The sequence below is a fragment of the Gobius niger genome (assembly GCF_951799975.1).
Source record: "Gobius niger genome assembly, chromosome: 15".
Classification (NCBI taxonomy): Eukaryota; Metazoa; Chordata; class Actinopteri; order Gobiiformes; family Gobiidae; genus Gobius; species Gobius niger.
The window spans coordinates 18820922-18846479 of NC_136866.1; the positions used below are offsets into that span (position 1 = coordinate 18820922).

Here is a 25558-nt window from a genome sequence, read left to right on the forward strand (position 1 = left end):
ATATTCACTTACGGATTCAAAAATAAATAGCTCTTATAAGATAACTCTTTAAAGCATGACAACCTACTGACAAAGTAAGACTCCGAGTTCCGCTACTTGTCACGATATATGCGTCTGTGTGAAATGCTTTTTGTTATTGCTAAAAGCGGATAAAGCGATTCAGAAGAACAGCAAGGTTAAAAAGTGTCTTATTGCAAGTTTGACAGCACAAAGAAACACCAGCTAGCCAGAGTTTGAAGCCTGTGTTGTTGCTTTCACTTAGTTGGTACATGATGTTTTTCAGTTTGAAAGATGTTCAGAGAAGTTTGTTTTGTCAAGTAAAAGCTGTAAATGGCAACTGTAATAAATACTTTACAAAACTAGTTGAAGTGCTAAGGCAAAATCCAATATTGCAGTTAAACATATGAAAGCCCTGTAACAGAGAGAGAAGGTTAAATGTCTGATGAAAGATATTGGAGTGAAATTAGTTTTAAATGGCAAAGCTGGGTCGAATCCCGTTTCTGAAAACTTGCCTCGGCTCCTCGATTTGTGGTTTGTAAATCCCGCCCACTGAAGTAAGAGAGGCCAATAGGAGAAATACAAGGTGTTTCCCATTGGTCACTCTTCTCTGTGGACGGAGTTCAGTGTAGGAATCGAGGAGTTTGATGAGACAAGTTTTCAGAAATAACATTCACCCCAATAGTGGCCAATGCTGTTGTTACAATCAGACTTTTAGGCAAAACTACTCGAGCTAAGACAGTACAACTTCTCTCGCAGTGACTGGACGATTTTGGGCTGGTTCTGATGCTGCGGCTCGCTCCACAGGTACTTCTCCAGTTGGTGGCGCTCTAAGGACCTCAACGGATCGCACGTGTGGACCGGCGTGCACGGCGAGCTGTGCGATTGACCCCGACTCTTTGGGAATTTTTCCGGGAGCGTTCCGAAGCTAATGCTGCCGCTGCTGCGGTCCTGCTCGCTTTCGTCCTCGGATCGGATTTCCACATAGTCGTCGTCGTCCTCGCCGTTGTCCTTGAAATTGGCGAAATAGTTCTGCGTGGCGGTGAGGATGCTCAACGCCGAAGCGCGGTTCAGCACCACGATCTGCTGCCCGTCGTGCAAGGTGATGTCCGTGCTTTCCGGGAGGCTGTTGTGCCGGCCGGTGCGCCCCAAACTTGGATAGTGTCCTGAAGATCTGTTGCTTGGGACTTTTGTAGCTGGCTCTACGTGGCTCACGGGCTGATTCTTAGTGGGCAAAGATGGCGCGTTGAACGAAGTATGTCTTTTAATTGTGCTGTATATATGCTCCTCTTTTTCGGACGGGGCGGACATGCAAGAGCTCCACCGCTGGGACACGGGAGTGGACTGGGACGATTTGGAAGCGGGGCTGGGGGGAAGGGGAGGGCGCTGTGGGGTAGAAGAGGCGCGGAGTTGGGACGAGTCGCTGGACAGAGATGAGCTGATGAAGCTCGCCAGTTCGCCGTTGCTGTAGGTAGAATGGAGCCAGTCAGGGTCTGTGCAGGTTTCGGGTAGGGAGGGGGAGGAGGGGAGGCCTGGGTGGTGGGGGTGGTAAGGGTGGTGAGGGGTAGCGGGGGTGGACGGTCCCGAGGAGGAAGACGAAGAGGAGCCAGGAGGGAACATGACCTGGTCGTACAGCTGCGAGTACTCGGCAATCCGTGCACCTGAGACAGAGGGACAGAAAGGAAATGGGTAAGTGACAAATGTAGTTTATCCCAGGAGTGTCTAAACGTTCTTGTCATTTAGGTCTGCATATTGAAAAGTGTATGAAGTAAAGTCATGCTAAGGATAGAACATTTGCTTTTGGCTCCAACCCCTGAGCCATAGGTTGGATATCAGAGGTGTTCATTCAGACTGTAGTTGGGACACTGTCACTTGATTATGACTGAAACTACCAAAATGGTTAGGTCTTCAACCAAATACAATGACAAAATCTGTGAAAAGAAAATCTAAACTAGTCAAACTACTTTTGAATCAAGTATCTCAATAGAATTATTGTTTGCCAATGAAATTACCAAATGAACATGAAATATTTGGAAACTGAAATACAGAACATTTGGAGAGACCGTAAGGCTATGCCATTTTTTTGTTTTTACAACCTAGAGCAATTTATACACAATAACCAAAAGAAAGGTTTTATTTCTATCCAAAGAACTTGAGCTAATCTTGAATTTGTCTCTCCTTGTACTGGCTAATACTTTACCATTTCTATTACCTCTGCTAGTGTTACAACCCACTGTAAAACACAAGCTGGCTTTTCATGGATAGAAGTTCAAACTAACAGGCACTATAATGTATTTTGTAATACCTATAGCTGCCCCTCCTTGCTTCTTCTCCTCCAAGATGGCTGCCAGGTCCTTTTGTTTCTTCTCGGCTCGGGCGCGGCTGACGCTGGTGTCCGAGGGGTCCACGCTCCTCATGCGCAGCAGCTGGTTGGCCTTTTTGATCTTCTGGCTGTACTGCCGAGCCATCAGGAACACTCTACTCTTCGTCTTGTCCATCAGCTCCATCGAAAAGTCGGCAGAATCGCCCAGGAGCAATGAACTGGAAGCTAGTGGTGAATCTAGACTCGCCAACTCCCCCGGGAACAGCAGGTCTTTGAAAGCGGCGTCTTTCGGAGACGGACATTTTGTCGGAAGTTCTACAAGATCGTCATCCTCGTCCAGTCGGAAACTGCCGCTGCTGAGGCGCGCAAGCCGATTGCGCATGCTGCGGACTGTTCCTGGCGGGGGCTCGGGTGGAGTCGCAGCTGGAAGTTGTTGTGCCGCGTTGGCTAGTTCATCTTCATTTGTGACTTCAATATCGGGTATGTTGATGACCGGAATTTTGAACATAGGCGTGGACGACTTTTTTGAAGGACTAGCGGTTTGTGTAAGACTTCTCATTTTACTCAAACACTTTTTCTTTGGCGAGAATTTGTTTACGGGAAACGCCGCTGGTAAACGATCCGCCTTCTTCTCGTTGACTTTGATGTAATTCTCCAAATCGTCCCATATCTCGTCCACCTTTTCCGACATCTTATCCCCCTTTTGTTTCGCGAACGTTTCGGACGCGCTTGACGAGGACAGATCGAGTTCGGAAGTGCAGGGGTTGACGTTGTTGTTTGCTTCGTCTTCAAATCGCAAGCTTTCCTCAGACACGAAGGCTCTCAAACTTTCACTCAAGTCTTGTGACGCCAACAAGCTGTCCCTCTCTTGTTCAGCTTCAGCTTTGGCATCTTTAGTCGGTAGCTCTCTAAAACATATCGTATCATAGATGTTTTCTTCCTCGATGTTGCGCTCACATTGTTTTGCTTCTTGCGTCGACGACCTATTGCTCTCCGACGATGTGTCTGGTTCGATTGTGGGCGACGGACTTTCTGAAACCTCCTCTTTGACCTCTTTCTCCTCGAGATCTCTCCTCACCAGCCCCATATTTTTGAGATCTTCGTAGCTGATGTTGTCATACACGTTCTCGACATCGTCCAAAGTTAGCTGCTCAGCCGAGGAGGAAGCCGACAGGTCGTTACTCGAAGACTCCGTGTGGATGACCTCAAGGTTGCTCGATTGATCGCTTTCCGGACTCTTGGCTTCGGTCGCCTTCTCGCCTGCGCTACTCGCCCGCCGCAGCACCCTACCCCCATTGGAGGGCGGGGGTTCCACTTGGACCGTCGGGACTTGGCCTTCGTGCCAGCTAACCGGTCTAGCCGTTCTCGGGGGAGACTGGGATTGCGTTTCCGAATCGGGGTTGCTTGCTTCCGACGGGACGAACATTTGGTAGATGTCTTCTTCTTCGTCCGGCTGCATGGTGCGCTGGCGGGTGGGGAACATGGCGCGGCGGGCACGGTGGTCCGCCCAAATGCTGTTCACCGATTGGTCGGATTGGGTAACGATGACGGTGGGGATGGGTGATTCGGGCGGCTCCTCGATCACCCTGGACGACCGGCGCAGTGGGGGGTGCCGGCTGCTGTCCCGAGAGAGGGATTCTCTGGCTCGCTAAAGGAGTAGACAGAACCATTTCAGGTCATTAGATAACATTCATCATTCTTGGTTTTTAGCTCTTATTTTATCTTGTTAAAGCGGTTAAAAAGACACTGCTGTCACAACTAGGGCTGGGTACCTTTAAACGATACTGGGGAAAATACGGTATTGGGGAAAAAGTTCAGGTACTATCGGTATCGAAAAAATAAAAGGATCGAAAGCAGGTACCGAATAAAAAATCTTATAGCTTTTGATCCAAGTTTTGATGCTGTTGGGCCAGGGATAGCATTAAAGGAAGTGACTTGATTGTTTCTGCAAAAAAAAAAAAAAAGATTTCCCCCCCCAATGTTTTTGTCAATTTCCCCGCCTATTTTTTTTTCCTTTTTTTGTTGGCCCCATTTTTCCAAAATTTAGTTTACACCATTTTCTCTTATTTTCCTCCAATGTTTTCCCCCATTTATTCCATATTTTTGACCATAATATTTTTTCCCCAATCTTATTTTCTACACAATTTTCCCCCAATTTTTCACCAATTGGAGATGAATCCAATATTGTAAATTTGCAGATATTTCACACTTCATTGTTCTGTTTCCTGATTCTAGACGACACATATTTTTGTAGATACAAGTTAGTCATGTTATACTCACTACTGCCACCTCAGGTCTTATGCGTAGCTGCAGCTTCTATATTAAGCTTGTGCATGACGGCACTTCGGACCCGAATGAACACCTTTTTAGTGACAGTGCAGGATTTTAGAGACAGTTGTGGTGAACAGGTCTGAGCTCATTCTACACATTAGGACAGGGCTGGAACATGTAGGGCAGGGGTGTCCAAAGTGCGGCCCGGGGGCCAAATGCGGCCCTCAGACCAATTTATGGTTGCTCTCGGCCTCTTGCTGTATCGGTACACCAGAGATCACCAGAGATGGACCTTTTTATCTGAAATGTAATAATTCTATACTATTCTAACCAAACAACTAACATTTTACTGTGAGACTGAGCTGGCATGAAGATTTTAAGTTTAAATAGAGGTATGGGGCACAATTTAAACTTCTGCTAGTCGAAGGTTTTGCGGCACTAACTACCGATCTACGGCCCTTCACCCCGTGTACGCTTCAATATGCGACCCCCCATGAAAAAAGTTTGGACACCCCTGATGTAGGGGGAGGAAAATACTTAGTTTTAACATTTTTAAACTCTGTATAGTCCCTTTAAGTATCAGGAAAAGTATCGTTCAGGTATTGGTATTGAAAACCAAGTATGGTATCGGAAAAAAATCGAACGGTACCCAACCCTAGTCGGCATAAGCTGCATGGGCACACATTTGAGGACACACCTTAAGTTCAGAATCTACAAAATTAAAGTCCTTGACCTTTCTACACCTGAGCCTACATTATTTTGCACCAAGCAGTGGACAGGTGAGATTTTTGGAAGTAAGCTAGAGTCATTTTTTATTTATTGATTGCTTTAATAGGGACATGGCAATAACATTGGGATGATATGCATGTGTTTTTTTTTACCTGTAGGTCGGAGGGGCTCATATTGAAGGCATTCCACTGGTCAATGCTGTCCACTGAGGCCTGTGGGTTCAGCCTCTTCCTGCTGCCTTTCCCCGGGACCCGCAGCTTCTTACCGCCGCCCTGAAAACACCGGTTTACCATTAAAACAAGGGTTTGCAAATAGCCATCACGGCAGTCGACAGAAGTACAGGAATATGTTTATAGTTACTAATAATGAGGGTTTAAAAAGTATCAACATACAATGCCGCTGTCGTCCTCGTCGTCTGCGTCCTGCTGGTGGGGCTCCTCCCCCTCCTCGCGGTCGCTATGGTAAAAGTGGTCACAAGGGTCTAAGGACTCCTGTGATTGGTTGATGAGGCTGCGGCTTCGGCCGATGGTGCCCAGAGCCAGCTGGGACACAGGGGACAGCAGGGTGGCCCCCAGACTGCTCCGCTGGAGAGAGACAGGACATGTGTAAACTGCTGCTTTATCAGACAATATTCAGACAGTCTACACTCGGGCTGGAAACTCCAGGTACCTCATGATTCAATACGATATGCGATACATGTCTCACGATAACCATAACCCTACGATAAGCCGATACTGCGATAATTGATATATTGCACAAAAATAACCTACATCATCAATACATCATGTTTTTTAAGAAACATGCGATTTTTAACCTTTTTGTTTTTTTACATGCTACATATTACATATTACATATTACATTTGTTTCCATGTGCTTTGTACCTTTTTTCATAAATAAGTGAATAAATTATCCCTGGCTTACTAAAAATGGGTCGAATGATGTGTCAGTGGCATCATTTAATTTATATTTAAATAAACATGAAACCACCGTCCTGTTTCAAAAGGAATAAATCAACCACAACTTACTCTTATTTATAATTAGAAAACTAAAAGTCACATTTGTGTGACAGCGTTTGATCCAAGTGCTTAAAAGTGCAGTGCTGCCCTCTACTGTTCTGACTGAATTCTTGACTGATTACTGACTGACTGAAAACTGTGGAGCACACTACCTCATTAATATGCATGACATCATCAAAAGTATCGATATAAAAATAAAACGCTTTGGTATCGTTTGGCAAAATATCCCGATATATTTTGTCAGACTCGTGTTCTACACTAAAGCATCGAACACAAAGACACACTCAACAGAATATCTAAATAAATACATGGATCATTTGGTAGATTTAACTTGGTATGTATTAAGAATATAATAATATTGGAAAAGTGGTGGTGTTATGAAATTACCTTTTCTGCGTCAGAGTTGGCAGCGTTCTGCTTGGCATTCTTCAGTAATTTGGATAAAGGCTCTGGAAAGATCAAATGGTAATATGATGAATGGTGACATTTTACTCAACTCAGCACCACATTACAGAGCCCTAAGACATGTTTTTATGTCATATGTCAGAGTAATACATGGGCTGTCAGACGTGGTGGACGCCTGGGGCAGAAAAGAACATTTGCATATTCTTTCATTTTCATTACAGGGCATCTGCACTCTACTGACTACTACTGACTCAGACTGGATATTTTGTTGCTTTTTAGGTGAACCCAAATGAGTCTCACCCTGGAGCACTGTTCAAGTCATTTTCATATCACATTTTGGATAGAGTATTGTTATAGAGCAACTTCGGCCATTCAATATGGGCGAAGAAGAAACAAAGTTTGATTAAAAACGTCACTCAGACTGACGTTAAACATATGCTAATTGTTTCATCTCAAACATTCAGACAGCACTAAGGGACTGCCTGGTCGTACTGCGTGTGCTTGTTTTGTGCCCGGTACCTTTCCGCCGTCCTCTGCGAGGAGTTGGGCCCTCCTTGGTTTGAGGAGAGCTCTTCTTGTCTCCATCAGGGCTGTAGTGAAATCCTGGGTGATCTGCACAAAAACAGGGTGGAATCACTTTTGAAATACGTTTTTCATTTCTTTTTTGTGATTCGACACATTTCTACAATAATAGAAGAATTACTTTTGGAATCATCTCCATCTGTGCTCTGCAATACAGTTTGATTATACTGAATATCATATATGTGTCATGTATTACTACTTACGCATAGCATCCATTTCCAGAATCGCCTGCTTGGCCTGAAAAGAGAAAGATGAAAGATGAAAATACAGATTTTTACCACTAGATGGAGCTATGTCAGTAAAATCTGACCCTCAGAACCATCACTGATGTTTAAGGTTTTTTTTATTTTTTTTTTAAACCTGGTTAAGAACTGAATGAGATGCAAGATTAGTCCAAGATTCCTTTATTTATTAGTTTAATAAATGCACATTTCATATGTTTGACATTTTACTGAATAAAATAAAACTATATTTTCCCAGAAAGGCCATGTAAATGAGTTGTTTTTCATAAGTATCCTGTAAAAGCAGTGATTCTGATTGTGATGTGGATAGAAAACATGTTTGTGTCATGTACACTGCAAAACTAGTCTTGAAATAAGTGACATTTTCTTGAAATAAGTAATTTTGTCCTTGATTTGAGAGTCACTTCAAGAAACCTGTCCATGGGGCAAGATATTTACATTTACATTAAGACAAAAGACATCACTGCATTTAAAACTAGATAAAAACATATCATATATCATACCTGAAATAAAACTGTTGTAGCTGTTTTATCTTCATTTAAATGTTAATATCGAGCCCCATGGACAGATTTCTTGAAATTAGACTCAAATCTCAGACACATTTACTTGAAAATGTCACTTATTTCAAAAGTATTTTGTGCAGTGTGTGGATAACCGCACGTCTGCAACAAAAAAGGTGTAAACATATCTTTTATGGCACATTCTGAACTGAGTGTAGGGCCTTTAATATAATTTGTATGAGATTAAATTTATAAATCGACGCATTGACCTGTCTGTCAACAAATCTTACTTTCCAAATAAAGCTAATCTTAGTTTCTTTAGTCTTTACTAGTTTTCATTTGGTCCCGTTTTGACCTCATTTATCCCTAGTTTCTTCCAGACATGAAGTTCATTTTAGAAATAGTATTTTGACTGTCAGTTTTGTTCTATCTGGAGTAAATGCACAAGTTCCAACTTTAGGAAACCCATGTTGTACAAGTTTGCGTGTGCCGTACCTTGGCTGGGATTTTGGCCGGGTGGTTTTCCAGGATGAGCCTTTTGAGGTGCAGGATCCACATGCGCTTGTCCTGCTGGGATTTCGCCTGGAGCCAGAGGAGCATCACAAGAGCGGAGATAATGTAAGATATTATGCACGGTTAGGGAAGACTTTAAACATTTACGATCTTATGCAACGCGATTATTATCCTTTTTCTTTCAGGGGCATGTCCAGAACGCTCTGGCGGAGTCTCAACAATGGTTTTATCGGCCTGTGATGCTCGACGTGTCTGTGCAGCGACGGAGCGCAAAACAATCAAGAGACGGCTGCAGAAGTGCCAAAAGGCTGCTCTTGCCCAACCCTTTTGCTCAAACGTATAATTATGCCGGGGTTGCGGGCCAAAGGTGGGACAATGCGTCAAATGTACAAGCACGCAATTTTGGGGGAAAAAAAAAGCTACGTTCGGATTGGAAGAGGCTAAACATTAGAGCGGATTCGGATTTGACTTTTTCAGATCAAAGTAAAAGCTTGGGTGAACTTTGATGGAAGTGACACATTACAAAACATTGAATTACAGAAAGAATAAAAACTACAGCTAATTTTAACGTTGCTGTCCACTTCATTTTGTGAATGGCAGGTTACTCATGATTTTGCATTTGCATTAGCTACAGCCTTAGGTTTTGTTATAGACAGTGTAAAAGACAGTAGATTTGATAGAAAATATACAGCACAGGTAGAATTCATTGACAAACTAGATTAATAATCAATCATTTAGATAATAAAACAATCATTCATTAAAAACTGAAAAAAGGGCACTGAATTTTGAATCCGAGGTCGAAAATCATGCAGGCAACATTAGCTCTGTAAGCTATGGGGAATGAACCTTACTTTGGAGGAGCTCCATCACTTAGTTTACAAGATAGATCTAAGACATTTGACGTATGTATGTGTACGTATATTGCACACATTAATGCAGCTCTCTGTATTTTATGTCATGTCATTTTTTCAGTTTTCATGTAACATTTTTGCAGGGTAATGTTCCCGCAGTGTCTGAAGCACTGCTCACTCCAGTAAAACAATGGTGAAGGAAACATGACAGCCGTACCTGAACCGTGTGCTGGAGTTTGGGGTTCTTGTAGTGGAACACGCTGAAGCTCAGAGGCTCTTTGGGGATCACCTCCACCAGCATCAGGTTACAGCACTGCTCAAAACAACAAAAAACGATAAGCTCGACACGTGCTTTTGGACATGTCTGAGCGACACAGACGTGCGAACGTGCTGCGCCTGACCCACCAGGATGTGAGCTTTGTAGGTGTAGGTCTCCTCGCGCTTCTTGGTGATGAGCAGCAGTTTGTCGAAGAGGAAGAGGGTGCGCTCGTTTTTGGCGCGCTGCAGTCGGAACGTGCCCTCCAGGACCAGCTCGCCGTAGCCAATCAGGTCCGGGCCTTTCCAGTTGGTCAGCAGGCTCTGGATCTCCTGATAGCAGCCAAAGAAACAGCAAAAGCATTAGATTTCATGACCTTGTACACGAATTAGCTTCCAAATACATACAAAGTAATGATGATTGATGTTTTTTGGGGTCCGTGTTTCACAGTTTCTCACAACCAAACAGAAAGTAAACAAAAGTATCACAAAAAAATGATCTCAGGTCCCTTTTTTTATGCCGTCACTCCCACCCAAACTTGTTTTCTTTGAGCTTTTCTGCCGCTTTTCCATTTATTGCTATTTTGTTTTCTTCTTCTGATTTCTGGATATATATATATTTTTAATTCATGCAGTCCTGAAGAGTTTAGTGGTGCTAGGCTAGTGCTAGGCTAGTGCTAGTGCTAGTGCTAGGCTAGTGCTAGGCTAGCACATGTCTATGGTAACTAGTAGCCTGCATTAAAAACCTCTTCAAAATCATGGAGTCGTCCTCCAAACGTTGCCATATCTGATTTGTAGAAAGCTCCTTTATGAATTCCACGTGTAGTAATGCGGCCGCAGGTAAACAAACTACAGTAGATCCGGTAACTGAGCAGATCACTCCGCCGCTGCGTAGCTTACAACCAGGAAGCTAAAATATAAGGTCTTTTAAATGCAAAATGGTTATATTAAAAAAAAATAAAAAATCAGTCAACACAGACATTTATATGGTTAGTCTGGTGTTATAAGTGATTTGCCTCAGGTGCACTGTGCTTGGGTCAGACTGTTTTCAATGCAGGCTACTAGTTACCATAGACATGCGCTAGCCTAGCACTAGCCCAGCGCCACTAAGCTCTTCAAATATAAGGACTGCATGAATAAAAAAAAATATATAATCAGATGTACAGCGTCTTTTCACAAATGTCTACTTTAACAATTTACTGCAGAAGGATCAATGACAATTGAATTCCACTACCAGGAAAAGCATCAGCTATAGTGCCTTTAAATGATCTAGAAGCACAATTTATCAGCCAGGATTTGAGTTCTTCCCTCATGACAAGAGTCTGCAACCTGTAAAAAGAGCCAATTTGCTCCAAAAATGCTCTCGGCGACCTTTTCTGTTGTTCATGTGGAAAGGCATGAACGAGCCCATCCCAAAAAAGGCATTAAAGTCAGTAGATAGCATGAAAGCCAGTGCATGAGCGCTCGATAGTGTCAAATGTGGCTGGAAAAAGACAAATTGGTTTAAGTCATTTGACCTAACGCAGGAGGAGAACGGGTAAAGTATAATGACTAAAGCAGTGACATCCTCTGGTCTATTGGAGAAAGTGCTCCCTTTCATGTGGGCCTTATGCAAGTGTGAAGACGGGATGTTGCATAAGGACAAGAGGATCACAATGAAAGCTGGCGCCTCCTCTGGGCTCTAACTACTGAGGTGTTTCGAATAATGAGAACCACAGAAATAGTGCACCTCGCTCAAATATTGTGCATGTTTTAGGAAGGACAAAGCCACAAGTGACATTTATGGGCACTTTGTATTGAAATTCATTGACATTTTTTCCCCTCTGACCAACTGTTAAAATGTTGCTTCCTCATCTAAAACAAACTGTGAGAAGTATTTTGGCTTCACTGTTTGAGTAATGAGGTTCACATTAGTCGCTCACTGCAGAAGAAGAAGCTCAGATTTGTTTTCACTAAATTTTGTTGCGTAAACGACTGAATCCGGAAGTTTCTGACACATTCTCAACACTTATAGACCATCACTGGACCTGTTCTGAGTGGTCCTGCCCAAAACCTGAATTCATCACGCCACCATCGATTTGCCGGCATTGGATTTGCCAGCAGTTGGCTATTAATAGAGGTTTGTATTTCTGTTTTACATGGCCAATTTCCAGAGCTGCCAACGGAGGGCGCTCCGAGCAGCAAACAAGAAGCTTTTTGCCAGGGGCGGTCAATAACAAAGCACATTTATTGAAGTACTGTTCTTTGAGTTAGGATTTGTAAATTACTTGAGTAGTGCTTAGATTGAAAACCTATGATTTTTACTCCACTACATTTGAACGACAAATATAATTCTTTCTACTCATCTACACTGATATAAATGCACCTAATGCACATGAAGTAAAAGTCCATTGGTGCATGTGTGTTGTTTAAATTAGAAGCCATAAAACGCTCACTCCAGAACAGTAGGTGGCGCTGTGCTACTGTGGCTTATGTGTGTTAGCTAAGGTGTGGTGCTCGTCTCTGCTTCTACGTGCCAAAGCTAGCTCGCTGTATCAAAGGTGGCACATCTAGCGATGCAATGTGGCAATGGAACAATTCTGGGCCTTTAAACTTTGGTACTTTCTACTTTAAACAATGTAGAAGTCGTAGTAAATTTGCATCTCCAGCAAATACTTTCACTTAAGTCATAGCTTGACAGAGCATCGTTACACGCATTGGAGTCATGTTTGGCCAATAGTATCTGTACTTAAAGTAATATAACATATGTACTTATTGGAGCAGGCTTTACTCACATACTGTCTTTCCCCTACATAGACATCATTATAAATTACAAATACATGAAGTATCAATGTGGAGGTGGCCTAAAGCAGGATCCTAAGCCTCAGGTACACATGAGTGGCGTGCAGCGTGTACCTGCAGCCTGACGGCGTGCTCGTGCTTCCTCTTCATGTCGTTGATGTGCCAGGCCACCCTCTGCATGGTGTCGATGGCCTCCTGCACCACCTCCAGCGTCTCCGTGTCCTTCTCCAGGTGGTTGGCTATCTCCTGCAACAAAGTCAACGAACAAATGAACAAACAAACACAAGAGAGTCAATAACACCGAGTCCGTACAGGCAGGGACACACACTGAGGGACATATGGCTCAACATTTGGCTTCACAGGCGGAGGGTCTTCGAAAAAAGGGACAAGTATTACTCAAAAGGTGAGACTCTGCAGGTAAAACACATTAAAGGATGGACATTTACAAAGTTTCACTAAGGATTACTGACGGAAAAATGCATTGCAAGTTTTCCATCATTTAATCATTTTGGTACGAAGGAAAATACAGTATGTGCAAAATGACCACAACTGCCAGTATTTGTGGTGATGAATTTTGAAATTTGGGGTTTTGGGTATCTTACTATCAACATCATATAAACATGATGTTGTCCTTTAAAGCGGTTCAAAGCTCAATAAACCAGGCTAGTGATAAACATCCTTGTGAGGGAAAAGCTATAGTTTCTCACTTACAGTTTATCTTTGTACTGTTGGATCATTAACTTAACCAATTAGTTTATTAATGTGGGACTTCACCGAGACAGAGAGGATGTTGAGACCAGTTGAAGCCATTTAATTACCGCAGAAACGGCTCTGAAAGTTCAATTTTAAATTCTATTTAAAGGCACTCAAAGGCAACATATTTGACTGAACTGTTGCCAATACAAAACCTGTAATCAAAGAATGGATTTGGAAAGCCACCCCTAGTCTGCAAAATGAGGAGAAAGAAATAGGATTCCAAAAGGGAACGATCAAGCTCCTGATTGGACCTGACAGGCCGGTTCACCTGAAAAGCTTGTCTCATTGGTCAGAGTGATGGCAGCGGAGATTCTGATTAGTTGCTGAGAGGGACTTCAGAACAATTTGTATTTAATATTACTTATGATATGTCAAATGGCAGATACAGGCGGCCAATTATATGCGATCTATTATGTTTGTATAATATATATTTCAACTTACAGACTATAACTTTAAAAATTTGCCTTTGGTCAACATCTCCATGGAGACAAGCTGGAGACATCCCGCTCCCACTAAAGAGATTTTTTTTTTTGGTTCCTTTTTAGGCAGTTTTAAACAATCTAAAATATCTGTGATAAAATAAATGCTTGTATAAATATAAATAAATGCTCTACTTTTAGGAACTAATTTGTTTGAGAAATGCCAATTTAAATAATGGTCCATATTTGTGTTTGGACTTTATGCACACATTTCATCAATGTGCTTCCTCAAAACTTACATGTTACGGATGACCTTTTTGTTTAAAAGTCTATCTTTCTAAAACATAGAGACTGTAAAAGTGTGTGAATTTTGAAAAATACACAGAGCACTTGCAAAGACAGAGAACTACTGGCGTATGCTGAGAATGGGAGCCTGTGTGGACGTACGTGCAGCAGCAGGTGGTACTTGAGGATGCGCTGCACTGGCTTGAGCAGGTAGGAGCCCAGGGGCAGGGAGTGACGCAGAGACTCCTGACGCTCGCGGAAGAACTTGGCCAACGCTTTGTTCCTCATGCACTCGGTGAGCACAGCCACCGACCTGTGGAGACAACACAACACAGCAAAGACATGAGGGAGATTAACACCCAAATGTACCCACAAAGCAAGGATGAAAACGAAAGAAAAGAGTTTTGTGGCAACAAAACAGCCACAAAACAAGTACAAGCACAACATTTGAATTCTGTGTCCACTGCGTGCACGCAACACTCATGGTCCTCGCCTCGGAAGGTGGCACAAATATAAACCCATATATATCTTTCATTTTTAAAAAGGAGCATAAATCGTGGTAATAATAAAAGGCAAAAAAATCGTTCATTTCTCCTCATTTGCAGAAGCCGTAAAACTAGGGCTGTGCAATTAATCGAAATTCGATTACGATTTCGATTACAACAGTAAACGATTACAAAATTAGCATAATCGCAAAAAATCGATAATATATACATATTTTTTTTAAATACATTTTTTCAAGTTTTTTTTCAATTTTATTTTATTTTATTTAAAAAAAAAAAAAATTGTAAAGCAGACTTGCGTTATTTCACGGCGCTGGGATTATTTTCCCTTCGCTTTTCAGGTGCCATGGCTCATGCTTTTGTCTGACATAAAAACAAACGGCGCTGTGTGATGATGTCATCGGGCCGCGCTGCTCAGTTTACTTGCGCAGGTGTGAGGGCTGGCCAGCAGGGGGCAGGTGTGAAACAGGGACCTCTCTTTAATCAAGGCAAACTTGAAATCATTTGTACTTTTATGACTGTCCAGAAAACATAAAATATCATCAGTGTTTTGATTAATAAATAAATAAAATAAAGATAGACTTTTTTTTAAAGGCAACAAATAATCGTCTGAATAATCGTGATTTCATTATGACAAAAATAATCGTGATTATAATTTTTTCAATAATCGAGCAGCCCTACGTAAAACCATTTTATAATGTCCACAAACATATTCACTCATATTTACTATTTCACAAACATTCACTCATATTTCCTATTTTTGTCCATAATTGTGTAAAAAAATGGCGTCCACTATGATACTGGAGGTCATTTTGAATAAGCATTTTCTCTGCTAAACTTATTAAGACTCAGTGGATCTGCCAAAGCGGCTCGCCCCCTCCCCTGTGCGCGGACTAAAAAAGAGACTGGGAATCCCATTTGTGCCCCCCCCCCTCCGCCGTGTGTTGTGGTTTTGCGTGTGCACGTCTGCATGTCTGAATTCCTGTGCGCTCGGAACAGGCCTGTCATTGTTATGGGAGGAAACCAGAGAGAGAGAGCCCAGGACATCTGCGTCTGTCGGCCCGGCGTGTGTGCCCTTCAGCGGGGTCACCAGCTGTGGAGGGCACCGGGGGAGGGCATGGTCCCCTTTCCGACGCAGGACAATGGCTGCTTCATACGAGCGCTAACACCGTCTCCCACCAAAATAGAACGAGGGGAGAATGTGTGAAGAAGTGTGAGGACCTCTTTACACTGCGTTCCAAATTATTATGCAAATGACGTTTTTCTAAGATTTTCTAAATTGTCAACTCAAATGAGAGTCAGCATAATTTTCAAGTCTTTACCTGGTAGAGGATCAATTAAATGTGGTGGAAAAAATTTCCTAGTGATAACGGTATTTTTTTCAAAAATAAATATAGTAAAAACCTCAAAATCCACTGTTCCAAATTATTATGCAACTCATCGTTTCAATACATTTTAAAGCTTGTAATTAACTGAAAATGGTCATTTGTTGTATTTGTAGCATTAGGAGGTCATATTTACTGAAATCAAAAGCTATTTCAATCAAAAAAATATTAACAGGTCAAGTTATATTTTACCATAGGAGCCCTTGTGTGATAGCAGCTTCAAAAGTCTTAAATCCATTAAAATTGCAAGTTTTTGGACAGCTTCTGCTTGGATTTCTTTGCAGGATGTTATAAAAGCCTGCCAGAGCTGCCGTTTGGATGAAAACTGCCTCCCACCCTCATAGAAGTTTTTTTTGTTGAGGCTCCAAAGGTTCTCAATAGGGCTGAAGTCAGGGAGGAGGGGGTCCACATCATGAGTTTCTCTCCTTTTATGTTCATAGCAGCCAGTGATGCAGAGGTATTCTTTACAGCAGGACATGGTGCGTTGTCATGCATGAAGAGGATTTTGTTTGGGAAAGCACGGCTCTTCTTTTTGTAGCATAGAAGACAGTGGTCAGTCAGAAACTCCACATATTTTTCAAAGGTCATTTTCACACCTTCAGGGATCCTAAAAGGGCCTAAAGGGGCCGACCAGCTCTCTCCTCATGACTCTGGCCCAAAACATGACTCCGCCACCTCCTGACTGACGTCACAGCCTTGTTGGGACATTGTGGTCATTCACCAACCATTCACTACTCCATTGAATTGATCATCCAGGGCTACACGGCGCTCATCAGTGAACAAGACTGTTTGAAAATGAGTCTTCATGTATTTCTGAGCCCGTTGCAGCCGTTTCTGTTCATCAGCATTCAATTAACCGTTTAGGGGAGGCCCGGATAGAAGGTTTATGCACAACTGCAGCCTCTGGAGGGTCTTACATCTTGATGTTCGGGAGACTCCAGAGGCACCAGCAGCTTCAAATACCTGTCTGCTGCTTTGTAGCATCTGTTCTCCTAATCTGATGTGTTTGTCTGGCAGAAACCGTCCATATTGTGCCTTTATCGGCACAAATTGGAGTGTGCTCTGAATCATCCTCAAATCTCTTATCAGTTCGATGATTACACTTAATCTTTCATGAAATATCGAAGGTTTTCATACCTAGACCAAGGCATTCAACTATTTCAAGCTTTTCATCAGCAGAAAGACCCTTTTTCTTAACCATATTGCTTGAAAATGATGATCTGCATAATAAAGTGGAACACCCTTTTTCAGTAGTTTTTCCCTTAACTGGGCTTAACCCGACAACTAATCATCCCAGGTCTCTGAGATTAATGTCAGTGGTTCATAGAGCCCTGAGACACGATACCATCCACGAGTTTCATTATTTTTTAATTTTTTTTTACCTTTTTGACACAGAAATACAATTTGCATAATAATTTGGAACGCAGTGTAAGGAGGAAAGTTCTCTGATTTAAAAGTCCACACAGACCTGTCAATGTTTTCCATCTGTCTGACCTTCACTGAACAGGGAAATAGCTCTCCAAAGGACCTCTACATCTCTATATTAGACACTTCATCTTTTTGTTCTGAACAGACAGAACACAAACATTTATGTCAAGACAGTAAAGAACACAGAGGAAACTTAAAGGTTTAATAGCAAGTAGCTCACATGGTAATAAGTTTAGAGACTCCTGCTGAGTTACAGAAGCCGAAATTGTCCGTCATTTACGGAATAGTTTTGATGGATTGAAAATGGCGCCATACTGAAAGTTCAAACACAGCACCGCTCTCTGGGCTCTCACTAAAGCTCAGAGACATGAACACCGCACGGAAACTAAACCGCCGTTACTGCTGTTTCCAACACAATGCACTTTGGAGCTGAGCGCATGGACTTGGATACTTGTGAACGACAGAGAGAGGAGAGAGGGAAGAGGGCGTGGTGGAGGCTTCAAAGGAGCACCATGTGAACTGCCCGGTTCTCCCGCTGTGTTTCTTAAACACTAAAACTAAAACCGAGGAAATGCAAAAATAATAAACTCTGAAATATGAGCCTTAATATTGACGAGCAGATGATGCTCAGAATAAATCCTTTGAGACTTTAACACACGAGTTTGAACACATTTCAGTTGCAGTATTCATGTTCTATGATTTTGTTCAGATCATGTTTAATCTAGCTCCATTAATCCTGCAATCTCAGAGTATTTCCTTACATAAAGAGTATCTTCACTATCACAAAAGTTAATTAATGATTTAAGAGTTTAATTAATGATTCTTTATGACCCTGTTTGTCAAAATGAGGGAGAGGAATGATCTCTAGTGAAATAACAGCAAATGCACTCGGCAATAACTGCAGTAAAATGTTTAATAGTGAGGGCACCGGCAAAGCACCCATCACATATCTAGCCGACTGAAGAACAGCGTCATTCACCACTGTCAGGAAACTGAACTCTCGCCCTTCCTGCATCTACTGTACTCACCACCCACATACTATATACTATATTGGGCACATTTTTATTTAATTCATATAATACAAATACAAACTTTAGACTGAGGGACAGCATCGCCCACCAGGCTGTCAGGAAGCTGAACTCTCTCCTTCCCTCCCTTCAGAGAGTGTGCAGCTCTCTTTTAGTATTGCTCCAACTCTCTTTTTGTGCATAAAGGTAATTTTGATTCTTTGTATGGACGCGAACTGTAAAAAAGACTCAATCCTACTAAACGTGGGCTTTTTTTAAAAACTTTATCCACTTCAATAGTGTGACTTCCTTCCACTGAAGCCCGTCCTTGACCTGCTCCGCTTTGACTAATTCACTAATGACCTTGGCGTCCACCCAAGTCACACTCTGGTGTCAATTAGCCTGTTATTGACCGTCAGCGACCCAAGCCTCCCAGTGAGTGCTTTGCTCTCCACGTGCCTTATCATAGCGTGTGTGTCGGCGTATCAGCTTCAGCATCAGCGCCGGCCTCACGTTTCAGCCTATTTATGCTAACACAATATGCAGGGCCCACGGACAAGCTCGTCCCCCCGCGGGTGTTACCGGCGCTAACCCGATGCCACACAAAGCAGAATAAAACATTAGCGGTGGCGTTAGCATGCTAGGATGACAGGTAGAAGACGCCCCATGTCAGTGCGCGAGCTGTAAGTCTGTCAATGGGTGGGGGAGAGTAGAAATTAAACGGAGCCCAGAGGGGAGGGTGGTGTGCGCTAAAGTCTCTCGGGCAACACTGGAGCTAGACTTTTTGACTCCTGAGAAAACAAGTACAACATGCTTCTTAAGTGGGTCACTCAGAAAATACAAAAAAATACAAAGTGGTAAAAAGTAGAACAGTGGCCTAAAGGGGACAAATGTAAACTTCTGGTGGTCTCACAGGAGGAAAATGTAATTCTGGTTATTTGATTTCCTTAAGGCTGCTACAGAAGTCTTTTGGACTTAACTCGTGCTTTTGGACTAAACTCGTGGCTGTCATAGTGATGTGGCGTTCATGACCGAGCGGCTCTTTGCGGTGAACGGTTCTGTCAGTTTTACCCAGAACTCCCCTGAACGAACACAAGGATCAGCCCAAGAGATTTAACACTAAAGTCAAAGATACATGTAGTAAAAAATATTTGTCAGACTCTTTTTATCAGTTGTGGTGCAAGACTTTATTCACAAACATGTTTTTCAAAGCGTAAATATTCAAGATTCAAATTATTTTATTGTCAATTCATTCAAATATCAGTCCTATACTAATTTTAGATGATTTAAATAATCGATCGTGTCTTAGATATTGTGAGTTATCTTGCTGGTGTTATTCAAATTGTATATTAAAAAGAACCAGTCTTTTGAACGGCTCTTTGAAATGAATGGACCCCATAGACTCGGCTCACAGTAAAGAGCCGTAAATCCCATCACTGTGGCTCTCGACCCGTCTCTCTCGGAGCGACTCCTCTCGCACTCTGGAGCGGAGCTGGCGTGGTGTGAAGGCGGCCGACGTTGTCGTGAGGGGATTTACGGCTCTTTACTGGGAGCCGAGTCTTTGGGATCAGTTCATTTCAAAGAACCGTTCAAAAGACTGGTTCTTTTTAACACTAGATTTTAATAATGCCAACCAGAAAACTCACAATATCTAACACACGGTTGACAAAAGGCGCTTTTTGTTTTGTTTTATGGAAATAATCTAAAATGACAATGGGACTGATATTTACACTTTGAAAAATGTGTTTGTGAATCAAATCTTGCGCCACAATGAATAAAAAAAAGGCAGCAACTGTCTGACAAACCGTTTTTAGTGCATTTAGCTTTGACTTTAGTGTAAAAGCTTTGACTTGTGTGGCCTGCTCCAGTGCTGGGCTGATTCTTGCGTTTGTTCAGGGGAGTTCTAGGTATAATTAACTGCTACAAAGACCCGTCTCTTTTCACAACTGAGATCCGGTTCAAACGTCTTAAAGCTAAACGAGGACTAACCCAGGATTCGCCCACAAGACCTGACAGAGAAGAATAAGTTGTGATACTCGCACCATCATTTGAGAACCCATGACAAGTGTGACATGGCTGTAACTCGGACAATAGTGATGTGAGGAGCTGGGGGAGGTTTACACAGTGAAGGAGCACATGGATCAGGTGGCAGCGATGATAGGACAGTAGATACAGTATAGATACAGTAGACAGGCCTGTTGTTTAGGAAAATGAGGACACAACATAAACTAGAGCAGGAGGGGCGTCTGGGGGAGAGAGGGGGGGGGGGGGGGGGGCAGGCTTACCGAGGGTAGTTGGTGCAGTACTGGGTGTAGATGTGGAAATCTTCACTCTGGAAAAGAAAACACAGGAGTAGCTTGTTAAAGTTAAATCACGTTGGATGATGTGTTTGTTAAAGCAAAGCACGCTGCAAAACTAACCTTTAAGTAACCTTTAAGTTTCAGTAGCGCAGATAGACAGGGTACTTCAGAGCGGTAGACATAACAAAAACCTGACAAATGAAGACGCTTTGAATACCATTCCCACATTAGTCCCACAAAATGTCAATACAGCATTTAAAATCGCACAAAATGATCAACACGACGCCACTTCTTCACTTATAATGCTTCCCTTTGTGCATTCTACTGAAACAAATGAGTTGGCAAATGACTGTGTGATATTTTGAAAACCCTCGTAATCGTCTTCCAGGGGTGTTTTCATTACATCCATAAAAAGGATTTATATAAGCAACTTGGCACGCAAAACATCACCGTGCCATTTGTTCGCGAAGCCAGTTCATAAAACAGTTGAAGGTTTCGGGCTTGGAGAGGGAAGCGGACACTTATTTTGCCATTTCGTTCCTGCTCATTTGCTGTCGTCCATTTGTACATGTTCTCGCATCTGAGACTTCTATGGTCTCACAGAAGGAGAGGTGAATGTGTGTCAGCCTCCCCTCTAATTGAAAGTGAGTGCAGGTGATGCTTGGCGCCGCTCTTTTGAGTCTACTCTCAAGTCCTGTCTTATAATTTGCCCCACAAACTTCAAAACGCGAGACAGAGCCGTATCAAAGGGGGCTCAGGGGGTTCACTGGGGACTCAAAGACTGTGGCTGCGACGGATAGAAAATGTCTGATATTAACAATCTGCAAACCTAATGCATATTCAGTAGAGAGGTTAGCGTCAGCCACCGAACTTTGCAGATTAGGAAAAAACGACAAGTTGAATTTTGACAGAAAGCAACCCAATCATAAATGAGTGATAAGAACCTAGTTAGAAGAATAGATTAATATTGGTTTCTTGGTAATCTAGCTTGAAATAACAAAGTAAAACTGCCAATGGAACAAGTGCAATTTTCTTATCCCATTGGCAAACAAATGAACCTGACCTTGACGCCAATTTGAGGCGTTTAAACGAATCTAGATATTCACTTTTTGGAGTGTAACTGCTGCTCATGGTTCGGATTCAGAAACAACGAGTAGAGACAAACCATCAATGACATCTTCAAACCATTTACCAACTGCAAAGTGTCTGGCCTAAAGAAACAACAACTTTTACGGTGTTTTTCATTAGAAACAGAAAGATGATGTTCATTTATCCCTGGAGACTATTGCTTTGACCAAAACCAGCAGTTTGATCATACTAGATGGGACGACAAAGTAACTTTCTTTAGGGCCGTCAAGGATCCATCGAATCAAAACATAGCTTCAACTTTTTAAATGCCATACGGGTGTTGTTTAATGGTTTAATTGTGCTACAGACCCCGGCTCTGTCCACGGACAGAACGGGGACTTTCACCAGAGTCATCTTATTATCTCCTTCTTCTTCACTGATCCTGATTGTGTACAATTTACAATAAAATGTCCCCTGTGAGCCCTCCTCAACCAGCTTTCTCACGCATGACTAACACGACCCTTACATAACATGAGAGTTTAATGAACTCAACCTTCTGGTGATCTCAGGAAGACGACGGCTTCTATCAGCAGCCTCATCACAAACAAACAGGACACTGGTCACTCGCGCAGAAGTGCATAGACTTGTTATGTTCCTCAGTGCTGCTAAATAAACAGCTATATTATTGTTATGTGAGCTTTGGGAACACACACGAGCTAGTGCTAGTGCTAAAGCCTCGTAGCCTGAGGTGCTTGGTGGGAAACGGGGTAAATTGAAGAGCGGCGCTGGGGAGTCTCCAGGCGTCTGCAGCCACAAACTAAACACCACCAGATGTGCCACCGACCGACCGTCCACTCCTGATGACACGTACGGGATAGTTCAAGGCCCTGAAATGCCAACACCTCGACTCACGCAAATCTAAAAGTCAGTATAATCTTTAAAAATACAGTGCCCACTTCTGCAACTCGCCGGGACAGAAAAAGAATGCTACTTTCTGCTCTGAATATACGGAAGGTAGGTCATGTTTGCGGATGAACCCAAACCAGGGAACCCTATAGTGACCCAAGTCTATAATACAGTGCAGTATGATGTCCTCCAGGAAGTTTATATTTCTGCACAGATGATATAACAAAGTCAGGAGAGCTGTGGGTTTGTGCCCATGTGGAGGCCCCTAATAACACACTGCACTTCCCTCCACTGGGGAAAAAAAACAAAAAACTATAGGACTATGTCTATGTTCTGTAGATGTGCGTTTATTGGTAATGTACCATGGCTAATGCTACTTTTTCTTCCCTGGCACAGGTTGTCTTTTAACATAGCTGAATTGATCAATGCATCAATTGCCTTTTTCTATCAATGTTATTCAAATTGTTTCCATAATTTTCAATTCAAATACAAATTGAGTATATTGAGAGAATGAAAAGCCTTTGGGGGTCCGGACTAAGGCCTCTGGAGGTCCAGATCTGGACCCAGGTCCACCAGTTGGGGACCCCTGCTGTATATTCTAATGCTCTTGGTGTGGAGGTGCTGCTTTTGAATTCTTCAAGGTTTGGATTTGATTGGTCACAAGCATACACATACCACTGCTTTTCAGACATAATATGTTTTATCTATATTATAGATTACAGTGGGGGTCCCTGATTGTTTGCATGGTCATTTGGGGGCCTGAAAAGTTTGGGATCCCCTGCCTTAAGCTTCATTTATGCTCCCATTTCATATAAATATCTGTGCGTTCCAAACAGTAGTTACCATCAGTGCATTTATGCTTCCACACGTTTACATTGTCCAGCATGCGTTATGGAAAGCTTCCACCAGAGGGCGCTGGAAAATGTACCCACACACAAGATGAAGATCTGGGACCAAAACAATATGGCGCAGCCTGCAATGTTCTTTACACCACACTGACTGAAGTATAGTCAAGAAAATGATGTAAAACAAAGGTGGTGAGTTTGGAAATGGTTCAAATATTTTTTTTAGTTCACCTGTTGAGCTGTGTGTAGTGTTTCCTCGCAACTCCCGTCTCATGGTTAAATGTGCAAAGTCTTTTTTCTGTGCAACAGTGCAGGGGCAAAACTATGCCAGTGTGAATGTGAGCTCTAATCAAAGCTAAAGGCTTCCAACAAAATAAAAGAGTGTGACCTGATGTTTGGTGGCGAGCTAGTTTTCTACAGCTGTGCCTTTCTGTCATCAAGTAGCTCCTTCTTCGTTGTTTTTGAAAAAATCTGCAGATGGGTCCCCAGGCGCTGCACACAGATGCATTTCCCAATAAAGTCCAACACAAATGCTTGCTGGAACAGTAAAAAGAAGCCCAAAGAATTCCAAGGTTGATTCACCATGGGAGTAGCTGTTCTCGGGGAGGAATAAACATTATCAGCATGTGCATGATTTACGGGAAGGCTGTATTCATGGCTAAATTCAAGAGAGAGAATTTGTCAAGACTGGACTGGTCATGGTGACTCACAGGAGGCGAAACTCGGGAGCAAAAAAAAATGCTTAAGCCAATGTTTTTAGTCAGCAAGTTGCAACCCATAAAACACCTCACGTCTTACTCAACACTTTGGATTTTGTTAAACAGAGGGGAGCAACAATTACCTGAAAAGATTTACAACTGGGCCGGTGTCTTCTCCAAACAAGTCGCGGCTTTGTGATTTTTGGCGCCGCCGACACAAAGAAAAAGTATTAGCTGAAGAGTCAATAGTGAAAGGGGAGTATTGTGCTTTTGCAGGGCCTCGGCGACTGTGGCTAACCTAAAATAATACTGGGGAGCTAACGGCTAATGGCTAAGTATTAGGTTACAGCCGTCTTAACAAAAGGCTACAGCCAAGGGGAGACAATAGGGATTCAAGGGGGAGGCTCAATGTCAAGAGGAAGTTCTGTGTTCCAGTAACGGAAAGTCAAAGTGGCCTAAGGCAAAGGGAATACAGTACTGCGCTGTTTTGTGAGAGAAAATTAAAAATAAATACAAATGCCTGAGCAGTTGAAGAAAACTAAATCTCATTCATGATTGAGGCTTATGAACATGTATATGGGGGAAGTAAACCTTGGTATTATACATTTTTTAAAGTAAAAAGAAGAGAGACTGGGCTGGTCAGGATCTCAACCTGGCCTGGATCGCCCTCTGCAGGTAGTCAAGGGAATGCCACATTGTAAAATAGTAAAAACAAGCTTTCACTTAACCAACAAGCTTGTTAATGGCGCTGTGATGAACACACACTGAGCACAGAACTGCTGTTCAACACAATTCAGGAAGAACAGATCAGAAAGTGAAAAAGTACTTCCCCCGCTCACTTCCGTCAATAACCTTTAGGAGTTACTGCGCGGACGTTTTACTCCTCGTATCATTACGCCTCACAATATAGTCCCCCTTTTATTTGCTTATAAAATCGACATGCTACATTTCTGTGTAAATATACTTCGCATGAAAACACTTCACGTAACTTTATTTAAATAGGGAACACGTGGAAGAGCTTGGTAGCTTCTATCGTGAGCTTTTTTGGAGCTATGTGATATGTGGGAGAGGCTGGGTATGTGCTCCGTTTGCCTGGCAGAGCGCACGGACAAAGACCAGACGGGGATATATTAACCCGGCTAAAGTGAGGTAAGAGCATATCTCAGTATGTAAAAACGGTGGCCTATTCCTTTAAGCTTTCTTTAGTCCCAACAGCTGTCAGTCTTTAGAACGTCAGGCACTGATCCTACTTACTGCCGCTAATGGCTTCTGATGGCTATGGTATGCCTCCATATTAAATCAGGCCCATCACTTTTTAACAAGTTTCTCATGAGCCAGACACACAGTGGAGGTCTGTAAAGATGCATAGTTTTCAGTTTATTCACATTTTATTTTTGTCACGCTCACAGGTAGTGCTTAGACTGAGTGGGAATTCTTGGACCACAAAGGTTAAAGGTATACAGGAGGATTTTCCCGAATTTTAGGAAAGAGCC

The 25558-nt window shown here is 42.6% G+C and overlaps 1 protein-coding gene across 2 annotated transcripts in view; it reads right to left on the reverse strand.

Moving 5' to 3' along the window:
• Positions 1-464: 464 nt before the first annotated feature.
• The window catches only part of LOC306975196 (pleckstrin homology domain-containing family G member 1), a 69285-nt gene continuing 44191 nt past the window's right edge, over positions 465-25558 (reverse strand). For both annotated transcript variants that reach the window (XM_079572647.1, XM_079572646.1), the window contains exons 5-17: positions 20534-20580; positions 14088-14238; positions 12580-12711; positions 9835-10017; positions 9647-9742; positions 8561-8647; positions 7527-7560; positions 7261-7353; positions 6724-6785; positions 5713-5904; positions 5473-5592; positions 2303-3968; positions 465-1658 (exon numbers count right to left, since the gene is read on the reverse strand). In XM_079572647.1, coding sequence (XP_079428773.1) covers positions 712-1658; positions 2303-3968; positions 5473-5592; positions 5713-5904; positions 6724-6785; positions 7261-7353; positions 7527-7560; positions 8561-8647; positions 9647-9742; positions 9835-10017; positions 12580-12711; positions 14088-14238; positions 20534-20580 — 3810 coding nt within the window. In that variant the 3' untranslated portion in view covers positions 465-711. The remainder of the gene's footprint in view (positions 1659-2302; positions 3969-5472; positions 5593-5712; positions 5905-6723; positions 6786-7260; positions 7354-7526; positions 7561-8560; positions 8648-9646; positions 9743-9834; positions 10018-12579; positions 12712-14087; positions 14239-20533; positions 20581-25558) is intronic.